Here is a 25377-nt window from a genome sequence, read left to right as displayed (position 1 = left end):
TGAGTATTTGATATGTATCTTTATCTTACAATAGTTTATTCATCTCCTTTCTATGCTCTTCTTTCGACACAACAACAATGCCCCCCTTATCCTCGGGTCTTATTACCACATCATTTTTTTCCACTATTTGTTTACGTTTGTCGAAAGAAGAGTGTAGAATAAAGGCACACTGATGAGGGAGTAATAAAATAAGGGAATTAAGTCAGAAGGAATCAAAGTAGATTTTTTTAATTACGGACACAGGTACCAAAAGGGTTATACTGTATGTCAACTTTGGCCTGAATTATTTCATTATTAATTTTTGTGTTTTTAGGCTTTGAGTGTTCTTATAATAGGACTGTATATACATTGGATGTGAATGTAGTATAATTATTATCAGGCACATATGTTTTAATAATTTGTTTATTTATGGTTTTTAGCATGTATATGTTATCAATTATAATATATATATATATATATATATATATATATATATATATATTATATCACAAAAGTGAGTACACCCCTCACATTTTTGTAAATATTTTATTATATCTTTTCATGTGACAACATTGAAGAAATGACACACATGCTGCAATGTAAAGTGATGAGTGTACAGCTTGTATAACAGTGTAAATTTGCTGTGCACTCATAATTACTCAACACACAGCCATTAATGTCTAAACCGCTGTCAACAAAAGTGAGTATAACTGTCAGAAACCATGAATCAGACCGAGACAGAAGCACAGTTAATCACACTTGTTTAATAATAATAAAAAGGTAAACAGAGTAAGCGTAGTCAATACATAGCCAGAGTTAGTAACCAGATCGAGTAGTCAGCCAATGCCAATGTTAGAGAGCCAGAGATCAACGTAGTAGTACAGCAAGCAGGATCAGGAGCCAGGAGGAACGTCAGCCGAGCAAGTCTTCAACAGGAACACAGGAGAAAGTCTCTGAGATGTGACCAAAGGCAAAGGCAGAGATGTCGAGAGCTGGACGGCTTTAAGTAGGCAGGACTGATGAGCAGATCATCAACAGCTGAGTCACTGTGGAGAGAAAGGAGCTGGCAATTAGCCGTCAGCTGAGTGGCCAGCTCACAGAAGGAAGGGCTGAGCCCAGCCCTGACAACACCCCTAAGTGAAAATGTCCAAATTGGGCCCAAAGTGTCAATATTTTGTGTGGCCAGCATTACTTTCCAGCACTGCCTTAACCCTCTTGGGCATGAAGTTCACCAGAGCTCCACAGGTTGCCACTGGAGTCCTCTTCCACTCCATGATGACGTCACAGAGCTGGTGGATGTTAGAGACCTTGCGCTCTTCCACCTTTTGAGGATGCCCCACAGATGCTCAATAGGGTTTAGGTCTGGAGACATGCTTGACCAGTTCATCACCTTTACCCTCAGCTTCTTTAGCATGGCAATGGTCACTGTATATATATATATATATATATATATATATATATATATATATATATATACAGTATCTCACAAAAGTGAGTACACCCCTCATGTTTTTATCCATTTTCCCTCCCCGGTGTCATGTGACTCATTAGCGTTACAAGGTTTCAGGTGTGAATGGGGAGCAGGTGTGTTAAATTTGATGTTATCACTCTCACTCTCTCATACTGGTCACTGGAAGTTCAACATGGCACCTCATGGCAAAGAACTCTCTGAGGATCTGAAAAAAAAAATGTTGCTCTACATAAAGATGGCCTAGGCTATAGGAAGATTGCCAAGACCCTGAAACTGAGCTGCAGCACGGTGGCCAAGACCATACAGTGATTTAACAGGTTCCACTCAGAACAGGTCTCGCCATTGTCAAACAAAAAAGTTGAGTGCACGTGCTCAGCATCATATCCAGAGGTTGTCTTTGGGAAATAAACGTGAGAGCTGCCAGCATTGCTGCAGAAGTTGAAGGGGTCAACCTGTCAGTGCTCAGACCATATGCCGCACCGCACACTGCATCACATTGGTCTGCATGGCTGTCATCCCAGAAGAAAGACTCTTCTAAAGATGATGCACAAGAAAGCCAGCAAACAGTTTGCTGACAACAAGCAGACTAAGGACATGGATTACTGGAACCATGTCCTGTGGTCTGATGAGACCAAGATAAGCTTATTTGGTTCAGATGGTGTCAAGCATGTGTGGCGGCAACCAGCTGAGGAGTACAAAGACAGGTGTCTTGCCTACAGTCAAGCATGGTGGTGGGAGTGTCAAGTTCTGGGGCTGCATGAGTGCTGCCGGCACTGGGGAGCTACAGTTCATTAAGGGGACTATGAATGCCAACATGTACTGTGACATACTGAAGCAGACCATGATCCCCTCTCTTTGGAGACTGGGCCGCAGGGCAGTATTCCAACATGATAACGACCCCAAACACACCTCCAAGATGACCACTGCCTTGCTAAAGAAGCTGAGGGTAAAGGTGATGGACTGGCCAAGCATGTCTCCAGACCTAAACCATATTGAGCATCTGTGGGGGATCTTCAAATGGAAGGTGGAGGAGAGCAAGGTCTCTAACATCCAGCAAGCCCAAGAGGGTTGAGGCAGTGCTGGAAAATAATGGTGGCCACACAAAATATTGACACTTTGGGCCCATTTTGGACATTTTCACTTAGGGATATACTCATTTTTGTTGCCAGCGGTTTAGACATTAATCGCTGTGTGTTGAGTTATTTTGAGGGGACAGCAAATTTACACTGTTATACAAGCTGTACACTCACTACTTTACATTGTAGCAAAGTGTCATTTCTTCAGTGTTGGCACATGAAAAGATATAATAAAATATTTATAAAAATGTGAGGGATGTACTCCCTTTTGTGAGATACTGTATATGCTTACATCCACTTTAATGCATATCAGCATTGCAATAAAGCCCCTATTGGAATCCTCAAGCTGCCTTAGTGGATCTACTAGATCGATCTACTGAGCATGAATGAATGTTATGTTTTTTATGCCAAAGCTGTTGTGATTCGAAGCTTTGCTCTCTTCTTGATAAAACCCACTTGATGTGCTGCTGTGTCAAAGATGATGCACCACCACTGTTCACATTGGAGACTATGAATGAATTTTCTTACAGGAAGTAGGAGTTACATTTTACACATATATCATTTAGATTTCTATGTCTATGAGAAGCACAGGGCAGTACTTAGCTCACTGCAGTGCTCCTTTGTCATCAATGTTTTTTTTCTGAAGAATCAGTTTTGAATCATAACTGCTATACACCAGAATTCCTCTAAAATTATGGAAACTTGGAAATGGAAATGGTATGCTCTGACAGATCTTGATTTCTGGATATCTTGGTTTTTAAAATTTAAATGGCATGGGCCGGTATTATTGATTATAGTATGAATACATTTGGGATGAGCTGGCAGAGGAGGTTTTCTCTATACCATAAATATGGTCAACAATTTTCAACAACTTAATTCAACAGCTTGATTCTTTTAAAGAAGTATGGACAAAAATCCCTAAAGAAAATTTTTAGCAAATGTTTGAATCCATGTCAAAAGAATTCAGACTTTTTAGATGATCATTGGGCAGCAAAGTGTATATTTTTATGCAACACAAGCTTGCAAATAGCTATTAGATCAGAAAACCGTATTTGACTGTAAACCATAGCTGAAGAAAAGTTGAATATAGCATGTGAAAATCCTCAAGCCTCATTGTGGGAGATTTGTTGCTACAAATCCTTAAAAATTGCAGACCTTGCAAAAATATTTTTTAAGCATATCAGACACAATTGAGGTATACACAAATTTATGACTGAACTCAAGCTTAACACTAAAAACTGCTATGTCAAAAACACTAAAGAGCTCAGGCTTGAAAGTAAACATCTGCTCAAAATAAAATTTAAAAGAAAGCTAGTTAATTCTGACTAAGTTGTGTAAGTTTGCTTAACATGAGGGACTACTAATGCATAATATAAAGCTATGTGAACTGTAGCATCTCAAGCACCAGTGTGGGCTGTCTGTGTAAACAATGCACAGAATCTTCAAAATACATACATAATGTATACAATTAACAACACTTGTAGACAACAACTGCACATACAGTGGGGCAACAAATTGGGGCACCAATTGTGCAAGTTCTCCCACTTAAAAAGATGAAAGAGGCCTGTAATTGTCATCATAGGTATACCTCAACTATGAGAGACAAAATGTGGAAACAAATCGAGACAATCACATTGTCTGATTTGGCAAGAATTTATTTGCAAATTATGGTGGAAAATAAGTATTTTGTCAATATCAAAAGTTCATCTCAATACTTTGTTATATATCCTTTGTTGGCAATGACAGTCAAATGTTTTCTGTAAGTCTTCACAAGGTTGTCACACACTGTTGCTGGTATGTTGGCCCATTCCTCCATGCAGATCTCCTCTAGAGCAGTGATGTTTTGGAGCTGTCGCTGGGCAACACGGACTTTAAACTCCCTCCAAAGGTTTTTTATGGGGTTGAGATCTGGAGAATGGCTAGGCCACTCCAGGACCTTGAAATGCTTCTTACGAAGCCACTCCTTCATTGCCTGGGCAGTGTGTTTGGGATCATTGTCATGCTGAAAGACCCAGCCATGTTTCTTCTTCAATGCCCTTGCTGATGGGAGGAGGTTTGCACTCAAAATCTCACGATACATGGCCCAATTAATTCTTTCATGTACACGGATCAGTCGTCCTCTTCCCTTTGCAGAGAAGTAGCCCCAAAGCATGATGTTGCCACCCCCATGCTTCACAGTAGGTATGGTGTTCTTTGGTTGCAACTCAGCATTCTCTCTCCTCCAAACACGACGAGTTGTGTTTCTACCAAACAGTTCTACTTTGGTTTTATCTGACCATATGACATTCTCCCAATCCTCTTCTGGATCATCCAAATGCTTTCTAGCAAACCTCAGATGGGCCCGGACATGTACTGGCTTAAGCAGGGAGACACGTCTGGCACTGCAGGATCTGAGTCCCTGGCAGCATAGTGTGTTACTGATGGTAGCCTTTGTTACGTTGGTCCCAGCTCTCTGCAGGTCATTCACTAGGTCCCCCATGTGGTTCTGGGATTTTTGCTCACCGTTCTTGTGATCATTTTGACCCCTCGGGGTGAGATCTTGCATGGAGCCCCAGATTGAGGGAGATTATCAGTGGTCTTGTATGTCTTCAATTTTCTAATTATTGCTCCCACAGTTGATTTCTTCATACCAAGCTGCTTGCCTATTGAAGATTCAATCTTCCCAGCCTGGTGCAGGTCTACAATTTTGTTTCTGGTGTCCTTCAACAGCTCTTTGGTCTTCACCTTAGTGGAGTTTGGAGTGTGACTGTTTGAGGTTGTGGACAGGTGTCTCTTATACTGATAACAAGTTCAAACAGGTGCCATTAATACAGGTAATGAGTGGAGGACAGAGGAGCCTCTTAAAGAAGAAGATACAAGTCTGTGAGAGCCAGAAATCTTGCTTGTTTGTAGGTGACCAAATACTTATTTTCCACCATAATTTGCAAATAATTTCTTTCAAAAATCAGACAATGTGATTGTCTGGATTTGTTTCCACATTTTGTCTCTCATAGTTGAGGTATACCTATGATGACAATTACAGGCCTATCTCATCTTTTTAAATGGGAGAACTTGCACAATTGGTGGCTGACTAAATACTTTTTTGCCCCACTGTATGTACTGGACATATGTACAAATGAAAACAGTGCACAATGTACGTACAGGGCATATAATGAGGAAGTGGAAGTTGAAATCATTTAGCAAAAATGACTGTAGCTAAGTTAAAAGTAAGGAAAACCCTTCTGTTTGTTGGGACTTCACATGACTGTAAACAGAACCAACAACTAGATGATACCCGATAAGCATATTTAACTAATAAAGAGCATGTTTTAAATTTCAAGATCATTCTAGTAACAGAAGAATATGTAGGTCTAACCTCCATAAAGAACTGATATGGTATGCCAAAAGTATCTACAAAAAATGAGAAAACAATTTCAAATATCCCAAAGCTTTTGAAAGATACGACTCATTTTTAGAACATATGTGGACACTTCAATCATACCATTTTTCTTGCTGCAGGGAAGTGTGTTGTGTTTTACATATAAACATAAGAAAACACTTTCAAAGCTTGAAGAAGAAGTTGTGAGCTCTGTCACCCTACCAAGCAGTGAAGGCACAAACGTTAAAGCATGCCAGGAACCTATATATATAAGGGTAATTGTACTTCAAAATACTAAGAGGAGGAGATTCATGTGCTGTATTTTCATTAGCTCCAATCAGGTCAGGACATTTCACAAAGCACCCAGAAAGAGTGGGAATGGATATAGAGCCCTATTCGGCAACCTATGGACACCTTTGACAGATGGTAAAAAGAAATCTCCTCAATAAGACACAGACCACAGTAAACAAAACCTGACAATGTTTGATTATAGCTACATTTTAAAGACACCCACATAGTAGTAGATGGCTTGATCATTTTTTTATTCTTTACCATAATAATACAATTTTTTTCTTACAGTATATGCCAAAAAAAACCCCAGCAGCATGGAACAGAATAGGTCTAATGAATCTATTAGGCATGGCATAGTATTTACCACAATGTATTCCCCATAAAGTGTATTTGATAGTACTATTGATAATCCCTAAAAAAGGCCATTCTATGACAATAGGAATGAGAGCAGGATAGAGGCTTGGCTAAAGCCCGTGTTTTGAGATTCTCTGAATTATCCAAACAGCTGCAAATACAATAGCATATATCCAAAAATGGCCTTGAAACTAGCAAAAAGTAATCTCAAAATTTTAGGCATTACAGTTGTTAACATGTGCAGTGCAAAATTATACAAAGATTCTGATGACTAAAGAACAAGCAGAAGGATATGTTCCTTCCATAAACCATTACTAGTCTGCCAAGCTCCTGTAAGAATACATGCAATACTGCTACAGAAATATGGCTTGGCTGTGACATATACCTCTGGAAAACTGCTAGCCATAGTAATACACTTCAGGACATTTACCACGAAAAGCACAGTTAACAGACTTTTCAAATAGTTGCTGTTTTAGTAATCCAAACCATTTGAAAGAATGGTAATGTTTGCATGGTATGTTTGGAGACGATTATATGTAGTTTGCTAAGTCAACCAAAATGAGACTTTGTGACCATATGAACCACTGTGGCACCAGCTAGCCATGTATATATTCAAAATGTATAATGCGCTAATATTAACCTCCCAATATAACATGGTGTGATCTCTTAATGATTAATCAGTGAATCATGTGCAAAATAATCAAATGGAGCCTATTATAGATAACATAACATCCTTCACCATAACAAAATCCTATAACTAAATATCAATGTGATAATAAATTATTGAACACAATTAAAAAGAGGAAAATAAAGATGAGATATATCAATGTAATAAACCACAGTGCACAGGTATCTCAATAGGACAGCATACTGCTGTGAAAAAATATAACGTCTTTGGTGATTTGATGAATATAGACAGGTTTCAATGAGTAATCCCCAGTGATAGCTGGCTTGCTCATATATTCAGCTGCTCATTAGCATGGACTAGATTCTGGCTTTCAAAGAACTTTTGCAGTATGAAACAACAAAGAAAGAAAGACCATTGCGCAGGCAGTGTGATATGTAATCCCTATATAATAAGGGTAAAAATTCACTCACACTTTTCAGCAGAATAAATCGCATATGGTAAGGTCAGTTGCATACAGCTAACAGCTGGGATCTCCTCACACGCCAACAGTGTACACACAGTACTGCTCGTCACTGGCTCCTCCCGACTGGTTTCATCACTAGACACGTGACTTTTTCAAAGGTTGTCTAGTGATGAAACCGGTCTGTAGGAGCCCCGTCCAATGCTAGTGATCAGTTGTCAACAGACTGGGCATGTCCAGTTCAGCTCCTCCCCTCTCCTCGCACCAATCGGTACAGTACAGTGTGCAAGGTGAGGAAGGAGCCAGGTGCAGCAGCGCTGTGGGCTGCATCTGGAGTGCCCACAGCGCTGATCAATCCTGCGCATCCATGTTCCATCCATGGCTCATCCATGCTTCAACCATGCCAAGCCATGCTCATCCATGCCCAGCCATGCTCATCCATGCCCAGTGATGCCCAGCCATGCTCATCCAGGCCCAGTCATGCCATGCCCAGCCATGCTCATCCATGCCCAGTGATGCCCAGCCATGCTTATCCAGGCCCAGTCATGCCCATCCATGCTCATCCATTCCCAGGTCTGCTCAACCACACCCAGCTCTGCTCATTCATACCCAGCTCTGCTCATCCATGCCCAGCCATGCTCATCCATGCTTAGCCATGCCCATCCATGCTAGGCCATGCTCATCTATGCCCAGCCATGCTCACCCATGCCCAGTCATGCTTGTCCATGCCCAGCCATGCTCATCCATGCCCAGCCATGACTGAGTAAGTGTCATTCAAAGTGTGAGGGCACTGAAAGCTGAAAATTGATCTGGTTAGGAAGGGGGGTTTAAGTGCCCAGTGGGCAAGTGGTTAATTTAAGAACATTATTGCATGCAGTCTACAAAACCAAAAACAAAACAGCCGTTTTTGCTGATTGTGGGTTCTTTTTCAAATGGTCAAAAATCCTTAAATTACTAGATAATTTGTTATACTGTCATGGCCAAATCCTAGTTTGTATTTACAATGCAAGGCACTTTAAATTAGACAACATGCATTTTTTAGGTGGTGAGATACCTCCTTTTGCATCACAAAACAAATGTAATTGTAGATCTGACACAGCAACTTCTACATCTGAGATAAAGATGTGTATATACAGGAGGGTTCAATCCATACATCCCACCTGAACCTCATGGAAACACCTAAATGGCAGCCTCCCTGGTTCAATAGCCACCTGGCTTAAAATATTTCACAGTATAAGAATTGATAAGAGATCTACTAAATTAGAATTGATATGGACTTTGGGTTTTATGTCAGGTCCTTCCCTGTGATGTCCAAGTAGAGTATTAGTACAGCAGAACCTGTCTACGATTGATGAAGTGTGAGCTGCAGCCAATTAAGCAGCTTTACAGCTTGTATCTCTATACTGCCCCATTCTTGGAACTGCAGGCCCCTTTACCTTTGGCTTATACATATACAATTCTCTCCAGGCACGCCCACAATTATGTGTACTTTTTTTTTCTAGTGACATACATAAAAAAGCTTGCAATAAATTGAAATGTCTGAGAAAAAGATTAGATCAGTTTGTATTTTTCTGAGTCCTTTCTAAACTAATTTAACTAGAACTTTAGTATGGTGGCATTCATCAATAGTTCCTAATGTTTGACCATTAAAGCCTCGTACACACGGTACAATTGTTGGCCAACGTCTGATTTTTGTCAAAACGGCATGTGCCAGGATCTTGTCTTGCATACTAACAGTACACAATTGTCGTGCCACAAACACTAACGTAGTGACGTACTATGAGGTATTTCAGCTCTTGAGCGCCACCCTTTGGGCCCCTTCTGCTAATTTCATGTTTGGTGAGCACTGATTCCGAGCATGCTTGTTTATACTTTCGACTTTTGTGTGACAGATTTGTGTACTGACCATACGAAAATCTGACGTCATTGTCTGCTGAAAATTTACTAGCCTGTCATACAACATTTGTTGGCCGAAAGTTGGACAACAATTGTCAAAAGCATACTAACTGTCAACAGACAATCCCCTGCCAACAATCATACCGTGTGTACGAGACTTAAGCCAAGGCCAGGATTAATGCTAAAAGCAAACAGCAATCTAACCAAGCATTCAACAACCAGAACTCAATTGATCAGGTACAATAGTGATTCTATAAAATTGCTGTGCAAAAATCAATGATGATGTGCAAATGTGTCATCTTTTTTTCATTTTAGAGCAGTACAAATATTAAAGGATGATTGATTGCTTCTTTGGAGCTTCTGCACATAACTCTCTTTTTTTAGTTTTAATATAAAACATAATAAACACATGGGAAAACTGTGGGATGCAGATCTTAAAATAAATGTTTACCTTTTTTATTTAGTTTTTCAATATGGTCCTTTAATAAGTTTACAGTTCCAAAATGAAAAATGTGCAAGCAGTTTGTTGCCCATACCTTTTTTTCCTCTCTTGTCATACTTGCAGTTGCCAAGGCAACAATTACTGCTTTGCTGTCATATTTAGATTCACTCTCCTTGGTAAATTGCTTATCATTGAAGACTAGTATGACGGCACTCATCAATAGTACCTAATGTTTTTATATTAATAATAGCACCTGTATGTAGCAAAACCAGTAGCTGATGTGAGAGTAAGAACAATATATATACAGTGTGTGTATATATATATATATATATATATATATATATATTACTGTATATACAGTGCCTTGAAAAAGTATTCATACCCTTTGAAATTTTCCACATTTTGTCATGTTACAACCAAAAACATAAATGTATTTTATTGTGATTTTATGTGATAGACCCACACAAAGTGGCACATAATTGTGAAGTGGAAGGAAAATGATAAACGGTTTTCCAAATTGTTTACAAATAAATATCTGAAAATTGTGGCGTGCATTTGTATTCAGCCCCCTTTACACTGATACCCCTAAATCTAGTGGAACTAATTGCCTTCAGAAGTCACCTAATTAGTAAATAGAGTCCATCTGTGTGTGATTTAATCTCAGTATAAATACAGCTGTTCTGTGAAGCCCTCAAAGGTTTTTTTAGAGAACCTTAGTGAACAAACTGCACCATGAAGGCAAAGGAACACACAAGACAGGTCAGTTATAAAGTTGTGGAGAAGTTTAAAGCAGGGTTAGGTTATAAAAAAAATATCCAAAGCTTTGAACATCTCACGGAGCACTGTTCAATCTATTATCCAAAAATGGAAAGAGTATGGCACAACTGCAAACCTAACAAGACAAAGTATTGACTCTGGGGGGCTGAATACAAATGCACGCCATAATTTTCAGATATTTATTTGTAAACAATTTGGAAAACCATTTATCATTTTCCTTCCACTTCACAATTATGTGCCACTTTGTGTTGATCTATCACATACAATCCTAATAAAATACATTAACTTTTTTCATTGTAACATGACAAAATGTGGAACATTTCAAGAGGTATGAATACTTTTTCAAGGCACTGTATATATATATATATATATATATATATATATATATATATATATATTCTCACAAAAGTGAGATTACAACACTGAAGAAATGACACTTTGCTACAATGTAAAGTAGTGAGTGAGCTTGTATAACAGTGTACATTTACTGTCCCCTCAAAATAACTCAACACACAGCCATTAATGTCTAAACCGCTGGCAACAAAAGTGAGTACATCCCTAAGTGAAAATGTCCCACTTGGGCCCAGTTAACCATTTTCCCTCCCTGGTGTCATCTGACTCATTAGTGTTACAATGTCTCAGGTGTAAATGAAGAGCAGGTGTGTTAAATTTGGTGTTATCACTTTCACTTTCTCATACTGGTCACTGGAAGTTCACAATGGCACCTCATGGCAAAAAACTCTATGAGGATCTGAAAAAAAGAATTGTTTCTCTACATAAAGATGGCCTAGGCTATAAGAAGATTGCCAAGAACCTGAAACTGAGCTGCAGCACAGTGGCCAAGACCATACAGCGGTTTAACAGGACAGGTTCCACTCAGAACAGGCCTCGCCATGGTCGACCAAAGAAGTTGAGTGCACATGCTCAGCGTCATATACAGAGGTTGTCTGGGAAATAGATTTATGAGTGCTGCCAGTATTGCTGCAGAGATTGAAGGGGTGGGGGGTCAGCCTGTCAGTGCTCAGACCACACGCTGCACATTGCATCAAATTGGTCTGCATGGCTGTCATCCCAGAAGGAAGCCTCTTCTAAAGATGATGCACAAGAAAGCCCACAAACAGTTTGCTGAAGACAAGCAGACTAAGGACATGGATTACTGGAACCATGTCCTATGGTCTGATGAGACCAAGATAAATGTATTTGGCTCAGCTGGTGTCAAGCATGTGTGGTTCCAACCAGGTGTGTCTTGCCTACAGTCAAGCATAGTGGTGGGAGTGTCATGGTCTGGGGCTGCATGAGTGCTGACAGAACTGGGGAGCTACAGTACATTGAGGGAACCAGAAATGCCAACATGTACTGTGACATACCAAAGAAGAGCATGATCCCCTCCCTTCAGAGATGGGACCGCAGGGCAGTATTCCAACATGATAACGATCCCAAACACACCTCCAAGATGACCACTGCCTTGCTAAAGAATCTGAGGGTAAAGGTGATGGACTGGCCAAGCATGTCTCCAGACCTAAACCCTATTGAGCATCTGTGGGGCATCCTGTGAGAAACCATGAATTAGACTGAGACAGAAGTACAGGTAAATCACACTTGTTTATTAATAAGAAGAAGGTAAACCGAGAAAATGTAGTCAAAACATAGCCAGAGTTCAGGAACCGGAATGGATAGTCAGACAAGCCAAAATGTCAGGGAGGCAGAGATGAGTGTAGTAGAACAGCAAGCAGGATCTGGAGCCAGAAGGAATGTCAACCAAACAAATCTTTAACACGAACACAGCAGAGCATCTCTAGAGATGTGACCACGGCGAAGGCAGAGATCATCCGGGCTGGACGGTTTAAGTAGGCAATACTGATGAGCAGGATATCATCAACAGGTGACTCACTATGGAAAGAATGGAGCTGGCAATTAGCCCACAGCTGAGCCGCCAGCTTTGAGAAGGAAGGGCTGAGCCCAGCCCTGACACATCCTCAAATGGAAGGTGGAGGAGCACAAGGTCTTTAACATCCACCAGCTCTGTGATGTCATCATGGAGGAGCGGAATAGGACTCCGGTGGCAACCTGTGAAGCTCTGGTGAATTCCATGCCCAAGTGGGTTAAGGCAGTGCTGGAAAATAATGGTGGCCACACAAAATATTGACACTTTGGGCCCATTTTAGACATTTTCGCTTCGGGGTGTACTTACGTTTGTTGCCAGCGGTTTAGACATTAATGGCTGTGTGTTGAGTTATTTTGAAGGGGACAGCACATTTACACTGTTATACAAGCTGTACACTCACTATTTTACATTGTAGCAAAGTGTAATTTCTTCAGTGTTGTTACATGAAAAGATATAATAAAATATTTACAAAAATGTGAGGCGTGTACTCACTTTTGTGAGATACTGTGTGTGTATATATATATATATATATATATATATATATATATATATATATATATATATATATATATATATATATATATATATAGTTATAGTTATATATTGTTATATACAGCCATGGCCAAAGTTTTGAGAATGACACAAGTATTCATTTTCACAAAGTCTGCTCCTTCAGTGTTCAAAGGCTATTATTGACAATTACGTTAAGTTTATGCAAAGAATCAACTTTTGCAGTGTTGACCCTTCTTTTTCAAGACCTCTGCAATTTGCCCTGGCAAGCTGTCAATCAACTTCTTGGCCACATCCCAACTGATGGCAGCCCATTCTTGCATAATCAATGCTTGGAGTTTGTCAGAATGTGTGATTTTCTTTTTTGTTCATCTGTCTCTTGAGTATTGACCACAAGCTCTCAATGGGATTAAGGTCTGGGGAGTTTCCTGGCAATGGACCCAAAATTTTGATGTTTCAGTCTCCAAGCCACTTAGCACTTTTGCTATATGGCAAGGTGCTCCATCATGCTGGAAAAGGCAGTGGTCCTCACCAAACTGTTCTTGGATGGCTGGGAGAAGTTGCTCTTGGAGAATGGTTTTGTGCCATTCTTTATTCATTGGCTGGCTTCTTAGGCAAAATTGTGAGGAAGCCCACTCCCTTGGCTGAGAAGCAACCCCACATATGAATGGTCTCAGGATGCTTTATTGTTGGCGTGACACAGGACTGATGGTAACGATCACCTTTTCTTCTCTAGACAAGGTTTTTTCCAGATGCCCCAAACAATCGGAAAGGGGGTTCATCAGAAAAAATGACTTAACCCCAGTCATCAGCAGTCCAATCCTTGTACCTTTCGCAGAATATCAGTCTGTTAGGAAAAAATAAATAGCTGGATAGCTGCACTCCATAGAATTCACCTTTATTATGTAAAAAATTACATCAAAGCATCACAACTACCCATGCAGCTGATGCATTTCACACTGTATATGGCTCTTAGTCATAGCTAAATGCTACATATACAAGCAGACATATATATACAATTTAAAAGAATTAAGCGTCCATCACCCATGCATAAATGCCAGTGCATGGTACTCAGTGGTTCTAATCTTCTAAAGCATCGAACAATCGCTTCTTAAATTAACTTATGTTGAAATAGTCATTTAATGATAATAAAAATGTAATGACATCAACTAAATAAATAAATAAATGCATTCTTCCACTCTACTAATTTCCATCTTGATTCCATGAAAACCCCTCAGTTTAAATGAACCACACATAACCGATGAAAAAATGTTAATAGTAAAATCTGTCACATATGCAATACCTCCCGATATAAACCCAAGTATGATGAACAAACAGGATCATATGTCTATAAAAACAAACAATGTCACTTTGAACGATCAGCTATGTCTATTGATTGAGATGAAAGCACCCATAATAGAATGCATAAATATATATCCATATTATAGACAAATAAGCAACAGAGAGGGGGGGGGGGCGGGAAGTGGTAGCTATAGCATATCTCAGGTAATATATATGTGTGGCTGTAAAACATCTCCCGAAAGGATAATGAAAACAAAAGAGGCAGAGAAAAAATAAAGATGAAATGAAAAACAAGACGAAAAAAGAGAGCTGTATAGCTACAAAAGAAGAAAAAAGAAACACTGAGCTAAACAGAACTCAGATGAAATATAACAGCAGACAGCAGACAATATGAAATTATATAGTATATTATAATGAAAGTACCCTTCAAGGGGACACCATGGGACAAGTAACCAATCTAGACAAAGGGATTCCCATATCAATCCCAAGCCCAATACACTAACAAAGTCCTAATGTGGAACATTCTGTGTGCAGATCAAGTGTATCATTTGTAAAAATGTGTAATATCCCACTGGAAGCTGAGGCCGATGGGCCGCCTGGTATTAAGATGGAATATCCAGTGGACTTCTCTTTTACAAAGTAACCTAAACTTGTCCCCTCTCCTTTTTGGTACCATCATGTTCTCAACACCCTGAATGCATAGGCTGCTGGCATCTCCATTGTGACACAAATTTCAGTGCCTAACTACATTAGTGGAGTGTTCTATAGAAATGTCATATAGGTGGTCATATAGCCTATCCCTCAGTCTTTGTGTGGTAGCCCCACGTATTGAATGGATCATTGATCACAAGTGACCACGTATACTAAGAATCTGGTGTTACAATTAATGAAAGAGGATGCCTTAAAATTCTTATTTCGGGAACTGGAATGAATCATGTCACCTTGCAATATGTGGGGGCAACACGGGCAACCATTGCCTCCACGATGAAAAGATCCCTTAAATTGTAGCCGATGTGGACAATAGGACCCACTAGTATAAAGGCTAGGGCACAATGTTCCACCAATAGTAGAGCTCTACAAAACACCGATTTGATACCCTTAGACAGAATTTGAGCATATGAAGGGTCCTTATACAAGACAAATATTTTTCAATCGTATTCCTAATTTTGTTAGACTCCATGCTATAAGGAGTAGAAAAAACAGGAATATTGATAGATTTATCAGATCTATGTTTGCCTCCATTTCTTCTCTTATTCCTGTTGGTGTTATCCCGGAGGAGATCACTTCTCTCAGCCCTGTCAAGGACAGAGACAGTGTACCCCCTCTCAATGAAGGAAGTTCTCATATCGAGTGCTTCTTTCAGAAAATCTGCTTCATTGCTACAGACATGTTTCAATCTTAGGAATTGACCAACGGGAATACCTTTAATTGTGTCTTTATGGTGGCCTGAATCGGCCCGCAACAAATAATTGCCAGCTGATGGCTTCCTATAAAGCTTGGAGGAGATAATATCTCCTTCACCTATTAGAACAATGTCCAGAAATTCTATCTGTCTATGGTGCATGGTATCTATGAATTTAAGGTTCAGAATATTGTCATCAAGGTATAGGAGCCAATCATGGATGCTGCCCACATCCTTGGTACATACAAAGATCAAATTGTCTATGTAACGACGGAAAAACTTTATACTTGAACGATGGAGACAACCAGTGCCGAAGATGCGGGACCTCTCCCACCATCCCATGTAGAGATTGGCAAGGGAGGGGGAAAATCTGGCGCCCATCGAGGCCCAGCACTTCTGGAGATAGCAGTCCCCATTGAACATTAATAAAAGAAAGAGTCAATAAATACTCCAAACAACATAGAATTAACTCTTGATGTACCAAGGAGTAGTGGCTATGATGTTTAAGTAAAAAAGCCACAGCCTGGAGACCCAGGGAATGGGGAATAGAGGAATGCAAACTCGTTACATCGCAGGTGATCCAAACAAAGTTTGGATTCCATTTCAAATGCTGCATATCAGAAAGAAGCTGTTTGGTGTCCCTAAGTAAACCAGGTAGGGCTAAGACCAAGGGTTGTAACTGATGATCAACCCACGCATCCAATCGCTCATTGAGTGATCCAATACCCACTACTATGGGTCTACCTAACACTGGGGTACACCCTCTGTGGATCTTTGGGAAATGATGAAAGATAGGCATTATGGGAGCATTAGGGATGAAGATATCTCTCTCACAAACTGAAAAATCCCCGCTGCCACTGCTCTGTCTAGGAGTGCACATAAATCCTTCTTAAAAATGGATGTGGGATCCCCCTTGACTTTAAATATGTACTTTCATCAGACAGCTGGCGAATTGCTTTATTCCTATATGTATCAGAATCTAATACTACCACAGAGCTCCCTTTATCAGCATTCTTAATGATGATGTCATGGTTCCTACTAAGATTAATTAGAGCCTCTCTCTCCAGACTGGTGAGATTATCAGATCTTATATGATCCCTGCAGCCGCATGCTAAATGGGTCAAGTCCCACTCTACCAACTTTTGAAAAAGGTCCATGTCCTTGCCCCTAGAGTTAAACGGGTAGAAGTCAGAACTCAACCTAAAAGGGATGGTCGTACCACCACCCAACAACTCAGTTGGGGTGGCTATGGACTTAAAGGCAAGTTCCTCCAGGTCACATAGGGCACAAAGCTAGAAACTAGATAAAGAGGCACAAGACTCACCCAATGTAGCAGCAGCAGGAATATCCCAATTTCCACCCTCTGTAGCCACTTCATCAACAGGTTCATTGAAATAATGTTTCCTCAAAGTGAGGCTACAAACAAATTTATTGATATCCAGTATAGTCCCAAAGAAATCAAAATGTCGATCCGGACAAAAATGTAACCCCTTAGATAGTAACGACAGTTCAGAGGAGCTTAGAGTTAAATTTGACAAATTCACCACATTGGAGATTACTTCTGAACATGATCTCTCAGCAGGTAATGATCCTTGTCGGGCCCCATCTGTGTGTCTTTCCGCCCCTTCTTGTTTTATTGTATGTCTTTTCTTTTTCTTCTTGCTAGAGCCCTGTGCCCCCTGGTTTAAATTTGGCAAGCTAGACTGATGGTTAGCATTTATCGGCTGATTAGCTTTATCGGGAAAAGAGTCAGAGGCAGTGGCAGCCATGGTCTCATTAATGCTATCACATTCAATATCAGAAAAACTGACCCGTTTTTTTAATTGAGCACTTGTGAGAGCGACGTGAGATTATTTTGTACAATCATGCTATGTTCTGTTTGTTACACTTGGGGTCTTTCTTTATTTCGTTATTTTACCATATCACTTGGTTAACTCTAAATATCAACCTGTTCCATTACAAACTAACTCTTTCTATCTCTCTCATATGTTTTTCTCTTTTGAGCCAGTCCATTCAGACATCACACAAAGATGATATTTTTCTTTTGTCAGTGTATTATTCACATAAGACATCAGTGTTGTACAGATGCCTTTCTGTTTAGTCCAGAGAGGCCTGGACACATGCGCCCAACTTGTGCATGCACCTCAGTAGCAATGGCTTCTTCAGAAGAGCCTTAGCTAAGTGTAGACTAAAAATATATAGAAAATATAGCCACAATTTGAGTGAATTAGTGGTCATGACCATGGCAGGAGCCGAGCTTTTTATGTCATTTACTTTTTTCAAAAGCTCCATTTTTTTTGTTTTTCTTTTTTAAGGTGTCAAAGGATCTTCATGATAAGCAAAATGAAATAGAGGATCATTTAAAGAATGTTTCCTTGTTTGAACTTCAGTTGAATCAGTTGACATTGTGGATTTCATCTGTAAAAGACCAGTTATTATTCTACAATCAAGTGGGAAGACCGGGAGCATTTGATATCAAGGTAAATCTTTGCATATATTACACACTAAAAAAAATTAAAGCAGGACTTCAATTGTTTAAATTGTTAGCAATGTTTAAACCACATGCTGCTAGCATTAGCAAATAGATTCTTCAGTTATTTCCTGGTTTCCAGGCCTAGGCAAATATTTTCACACATTCCAGGAGTCTTTAGGAGGGGAGGATGGGTTTTCTCAGCTAAGCACACACTCCTGTATGCAGGCCTGGCCAAAGGGCAGATGGATTCCAGTGAAAAAATGGTACATGAATCATCTGCCCTTACTGAAGATGGCCACAACCAAAAAAGCTAGGGGGGTTTAAATGTGTTTTCTCAACAAAATAAAGCATAGAGACATGGTTAAGTGTGTGAGATTGCTTTGAATATTAAAAAATAATTACATAGTGCTTTCAGTTTGTGGTACACAGATGCAGTTTATTTCCGTTTTAAGGAACTGATACTAATATGGCTGATAAGAAAGTTGGCCATGCAGATAATGCATGATAAACCTTGTGGATGTCTTCTCAAAGGGAGAAATATATTTATATATGATGTTTAAAAATAATAATGCATAGAATTGACCGGTTAGCAACAATTCTGTCTGTAACAAAACAACTGCAGCTCAGACATGAACACTTGCAGTATACAGTATATCAACATGTGTTATATTTGAGAAAATATTAGTGCAACTTCACTAATACAATCAAGTTATAGCACAATTATTATTAACAGGATTTCAGTCTCTTTGTCAAACTTACAGTGAGACAATCCATTTTAATACACTAAGTCATCTTGGTTCAATGCTTGCAGGTCCTCGAAGTCAGTTTATGATATTATTATGCTGTGGATTAGTCTGTAGACAGTAGGTATTGTGAAGCCAGTGGGAGGCTACCATTGTTCACCAAAAAGTACATAGTATTTCTACAGTGCATTTAATAGTTGGTCACTTTCACACCAGGAAATTTACAATGTTGAACAAGGTAAAGAACAGAAATTTAAAACACATCTATTCAACATTTTATTATTGGGCACAAAAATAACACAAACTGTTATTACTGTTTCTTCCCACTGGAAAGGTTTTACCTTACTTACTGTGTTACTAAAACAGGAAGGAAGGGCATTCCCTCCATAGAAACACAGAAGACAATTACAAATAAGGAATATTATAACCTTTCTCATCTCTCTCTAAAATAAAAAAAAAAAAAAAATGAGATTCAACTGAAATCTCACTTTCAAAATTTATTAGGTGTCGTGTGAGGTTGGGTAAAAGGTTGTTGCTGACATTGTCGCAGTATTGTCAAAGGAAATAATGCTAGTAGTTTTCTAATTCTAGTGAGTGCATATTTAGCACAAATTGTATAGTGAATGGTGGCAAGCAACCCAGGAAAAATTGTTATCTGTTCTTATGTAGAAGTCAACGTCACAATGCATACAGGTGACTACATTGCCAGAGGCCATGCACGTTTTAAAAAAAGTGATGAGAACAGTGGAACTTTGCATTGATTTTGCACAGTATGTTACCATTCCCCACTAGAGGTATCTACAGTTGACAAATATTTGTACAGATGCAACAATCCTGTGCCAGTAGCCCCATGAAACATGTGTATTTAGGGAGGAACTCATGCCATTTTTTGTGTGGGGTCCCCCAATATTATCTATAACAGATCCTTATCTAGGATAAGGGTCAGGTATAGGTGCAGGGAATCCCTGGCCACTTTGTTTATAAACAGTAAGTAAGCAGTTGGAAGCATTCATTTTCTAGAAATGTAAACAGCATTTGTTTCTTTTTGTTGTTGTTTGGTTGTATACAGTTTGAGCCGGTTCACACTGAGGCAGCACGACTTGCAGCGCGACTTCCTCAGGCGACCTGCACACGACAGCAGCGGTGACTTGCAAAATGACTTCTAAACAGAAGTCAGTGCAAGTTGCCTCAAATCGCCCCCGAAGTAGTACAGGAACCTTTTTCTAAGTCGGAGCGACTTGCGGCACTCCTATTAGAATGGTTCCATTGTACAGGACGGGACAAGTCGTCCCAGTGTGAACCGGCTCTAAGAGTATCCCCCAGACATATTATTTAAAGTAAGCTTGCATTTTTCTCTTTCAATAATTTATATTGCAGAGTTTTAAACATCATATAAAACACATACAGTGCCAGAATAAATGTCAACAAGAGGATGCTCTCTCTGAAGTGGTCAATAGCCTTATTGTGATAACCAAAATACATGTAGGATAATAAAGTCAGGCCTAACATACAGGCTCTATCCAATATCAAAACTTTATGTCCAGAACAGTGAGTCCCACAGTGTCAGTAACCTATTAAAAAACTTCAGTAAATGGGAGAAATTATAAAGTATCATTAAGATAGGCTGTAGATCCACATATCTCGATTACATGGATATTTAGGGAAATGTTTCTTCCAGAGGGTTATTTCAGTGCCTACTAACACTATACCTCAAGCCCTTAGAGCGACTAATTTTGAAGAGGCTTCATTATCTCCCATCAGCCTCCACTTAAAAATGTCAGTAACATAACAAAAATAAAAACGTAAAAGAGAAGAAGAAAAAGGAAAGGAGAGAAGGTTAGAGAAGAGACATGAGTCGGTCACCTCAGTCCGAGCCTCCATCTACAAGATGTCTCAGCGCCTAGGGAGCTTGGAGGTACACAATATAGGGGTTCCACACTTTGTCAAACCTAGCTTGTTTATTGTTACGGATACTGGTCAGTTTTTCATTAAAGCGGCGTTCCACCCAAAAATGGAACTTCCGCTTTAAGGGAAGGTGACCCCCTGACATGCCACATTTGGCATGTCATTTTTTGGGGGGAGCAGAAACCCTCTTTTCCAGCTCCCACATCCTCCCAGGGCTCAGTTCACCTCTCCCCCCACCCTCTCAGCAATCATCTGGGACACATCACAGGCCCCAGATGATTGCCCGGCCAGTCACAGAGCGCTGCACGGCTTGCGCATGCACAGTGCGTGCCCGGCTGTGAAGCCACAGCCGGGTGCCCACAGTGACAATGGCAGCACTGCAGAGAGGAGGGGGAGACAAGTGGGGCTTCACTCCCCCACATCGCTGGACCCTGGGACAGGTAAGTATCCGATTATTAAAAGCCAGCAGCTGTAGTATTTGTAGCATATTGTCCGCTTTAAGCATTATCCTAGATATTTTGAGTTTCACCAGAGGGACAGTAATCACGGGTGATTTCCATGCTCTTGCTATAGTTATTTTGCCCGCTAGAAAAATAAAAAAGATAAGGGATCAAAGGTATCTGGAGATCAGCAAACAATGCAGTTTTGCCGTCTCTGTTCTGACCCATCACTGAGTGGATCAAATTGAACATTCTGATCCAGCAACGTCATACAGGACAGGACCACCAGACATGGCACATATCACCTTTTTGCCCACATCCCCTAAAGCATAGGGGAGAGGTACCAGGATATATTTTTGCCAGTCTAGTCAGAACAAGATACCTGCACAATAACACCCTATAATTTGCCTAAACTAGGGATGTGTTCGCCCATTTTGTCCACATCTCCTCCTCAATAGTCTTCCCTAGATCTGATTCCCAAGCTGTCTGGTAGGAGGGTTTATTTCCTTGGCTATAAAATAGGACATATAACTCAATGATACCTCCCCATGAGTTGGGGCCATGTATACATTCTCAAATAAAGTCCTGGTGGTTATATCAGTTTGGTCCTTGTTCATGGTCTGCAGAAAATTGGTAATTTGACACAGCTGGTAAGTCTCCACGGGAGGCATCTGTAGTGTTTCCCTAAAATAGGAAGACGGTCTAATCCCCTGTGATCGATAAAATGTGCTATTCTAGAAAGACCATTGTCAGTCCACCATGTAAACTTTTAAATTTGCTGTCCTGGGGAGAAGTGAAGATTATTAAAGAGGGGGGGGCACCGGGGAGTGGGGGATTTCAAAGGGTATAGCTTGCATGCCATGTCCCGAGGCGCAAGGAGTGTGATTTTGAGGGACTCAGAACCGCCCGGCGCTCCCTTTAAGGATGCCACAATAAAAGACCCAGGGGAAGCGTTGGGCTAGCCTGGGCCTCCAGCCGAACCCAGTCAGGCTGATATGTTGTAGCAAAAATTTGGTATATCTGGACCAATTGGGTGGCACTATAATACCGCAAGAAGTGAGGAACTCCAAGTCCTCCACTCCCCTTGGGTAAGTATAAAGTGCTGCAGGCCACCCGACATTCACCTTTATTCCATATAAATTTATAGGTCAAAGACTGCAACTACTGAATAAATACTGATGGGATTAGAATCAGAAGAGACCGAAAATAATTAAGTATTCAAGGAAGAACCGTCATCTTGACTGCCGCTATTCTACCTATCCAGGATAGAGTTTGGGTTTGCCAGTTCTTTAGGTTGCATTCGATGGAACCATAGAGGGGAGTATAGTTAACTCTGTACAGCATTGCGACGTCAGAGGTCAGTTTGATACCAAGATATGGGAGCGTCTAAGTGCTCCATTTAAAGGAGAACGAGGTCTGAATCGTACCCAGATCTAAGTCCAAAAGGTTCACGTTTAATGCTTCCGATTTAGCCTGATTGACCCTTAAACCCGATATGTTTCCAAAATTGGACAGGGTGGCGAATAAATTGGGCAAGGTCCTAATAGGATTCGTAATAAATAACAACAGGTCAACAGCAAATAGAGTGCATTTATGTGTCACGCCAGCACTTGAAATGCCGTGAATTTTAGGGCTGGACCTGATGGGTATTGCCAGTGTCTCAATTGCTATCACAAAGAGGAGAGGTGAGAGAGGGCATCCCTGCTTGGTCCCCCTCCGGATATGTAAAAGATCCGATTTACGACCCTATCCAATAATATTAGCTGAGTGGTTAGAGTAAAATGTGCTTAGAAGGGTAAGAAATTTAGGTCCACCATTCCATTTCCACAGTATGTGGAACAGGAAGGGCCACAATAATCAGTGAAAGGCCTTGTGTAGGTTCAATGACAGCAACATACCTCGCCGTCGGATCTGGTCCACGGCCTGTCACCCCAGGACAAATCCCACCTGATCTATGTGTATATATTGTGCCAGAAATGTATTAAACAGATTTACGCATATTTTGGTTAGGAATTTTAAATCGTTGTTGATCAGGGATATTGGTCGATAGCTGGCTACGTCACTATGATCCCTATCTGGTTTAGGAACCAAGCATATTTAAGCCCTGTTGGAATCTGTATAGAGGGTTGTCTCTTCCTGAATGGCCGTAAAGAATTGGAGTAGGTGAGGTGCCAATTGTGGGGCAAATTTTTTGTAATATGAGGTAGAGAAGCCATCTGGACCAGGAGTCTTTACAGCATTAGCTTGTTTGATGACAGCCAAGACCTCATCCATAGTAATTTCCTTCTCTAAAAGCTCACGATGAGGGGCTAAGAGAGAGGGAAAAGTGATGTCTTTAAGAAATTTGTCTGAAATTTCAGGTGAAGGGCATCCCTTTTCACTGTACAAGGACTTATAGTAAGAATGAAAAAGATCCATTATCATCTGTGGGTTCTGAGTCAAGGTACGTTAGTGAGCCTGATCTTCGAAAGCCCGGTGTGACGAAATTGCGGTGTCAACTTACAAGCCAGCATAGTGCCCAGCTTATTCCTCAATGTATAGAAGGATGCCTGAGTCCGTCTGAGACACTTCTCTGCCTTAGTCGTTAGACAAAGATTCAGCTCCAGCCAGACCAAATCTATTTTGTTTCTAAGGTCCAAGTGTGGATTCTGCTTATGTGGAGCCAGCAGGTCAGATAATTCCCTCTCCTTTTCGTTTATGAGTGAGTCTGCATTCTTTTTAAGGTGTATGCTATTTGAATAAGGTAACTCCTGATCGTGGCTTTGTGAGTCACCCAATTAGTCACAGGAGAAGTGTCCGCTGAGACATTCAGAGTAAAAAACTCCTTAAGGTGTTATTCTATATCAAAGCAGACCGAGGGGTTGCTTAATAGTGATTAGTTTAGTCTCCAAGGGGTAGGGCTCCTAGGATATGTCAAAGTGTCACACGAAGTCCAGAGTAAAGAGTCGTCTGACCAGGTCACATCTACCATTTTACTAACCCGAAAAAGAGGAACTGCTGCCGGGTTCATAAAAAAATGGTCTATTCTAGAATAAGTATGGTGGTGATAGAAACCATGAAATCAGAACGAGACAGCAGTACAGTTAAATCACACTTGTTTAATAGAAAAAGTAAACAGAACAAATGTAGTCAAAACATAGCCAAAGTTCTGTAACCGGAACTGATACTCAGCCAAGCCAGATAGTCAGGGATAAATGTAGTGGAACAGCAAGCAGGATCTGGAGCCAGAAGTGATGTCAGCCGAGCAAGTCTTTAAACAGGAACGCAGGAGATAGTCTCTGTGATGTTGACCAAGGCGAAGGTAGAGATCTTCTGGGCTGGTTATGGTATGTATAGTGAGATGTTCATTCTGGAGAACTGGAGATTGAACTAAAGGTTAGGGACCCTGGCTTTGTATCTTGAGGCAGGGCCTGGTGTATTAAGCCACATTACTGGTGGGCTCACATAGACATCATAACCAAAGAATTAATCAGGATATCACCTGGTTTCTGTTTTAAGCTGTCTGACAAATCAATATCACATAGTGTGGTCTAAATTTAAAAAACTGCTCATAGCAGCCACTTTAACCAAATTGCATTGTAAATAAAAGCAGTATAACAGTTTGACAGCGTTAATGTTAGGAAATTAGTGTTTTTTTGGTTTGTCAATTAATATTTTACTACCACAAAGACCAGGGTTCTCAGTCACAGTAAGCTGTCTAGAGCACACTTTAAACGTGAGCTCTTGTGCTGTCCCAGAAGTCTGAGCCCAGGAAATAATCAAAAGATGAATTCCATATACCACTAGATGGACCCTCATTCCCATAACAACCCAAATATCTACCTGACTTCTACCTGCAAAAATAACGTGAGAATTCTAGTGCACTTCCTCATCCACGTAGCAAAAAAAAACATGCGAGCAAGATAATTTTCTCTGCTGTAGCTCTTTGGTTTGTTTGCTGATCTGACATTTATATTATATGCATAATGGAGAAGGAAATAGTGGT

The 25377-nt window shown here is 40.3% G+C and overlaps 1 protein-coding gene across 2 annotated transcripts in view; it reads left to right on the top strand.

The window, feature by feature from the left end:
• The window catches only part of DMD (dystrophin), a 3507873-nt gene that overhangs the window by 2107640 nt on the left and 1374856 nt on the right, over positions 1-25377 (top strand). For both annotated transcript variants that reach the window (XM_073614841.1, XM_073614839.1), the window contains one exon: positions 18147-18311. In XM_073614841.1, coding sequence (XP_073470942.1) covers positions 18147-18311 — 165 coding nt within the window. The remainder of the gene's footprint in view (positions 1-18146; positions 18312-25377) is intronic.

Source organism: Aquarana catesbeiana, linkage group LG02 (genome assembly GCF_042186555.1).
Source record: "Aquarana catesbeiana isolate 2022-GZ linkage group LG02, ASM4218655v1, whole genome shotgun sequence".
Classification (NCBI taxonomy): domain Eukaryota; kingdom Metazoa; phylum Chordata; class Amphibia; order Anura; family Ranidae; genus Aquarana; species Aquarana catesbeiana.
This window is presented reverse-complemented; position numbering and strand designations above follow the sequence as displayed.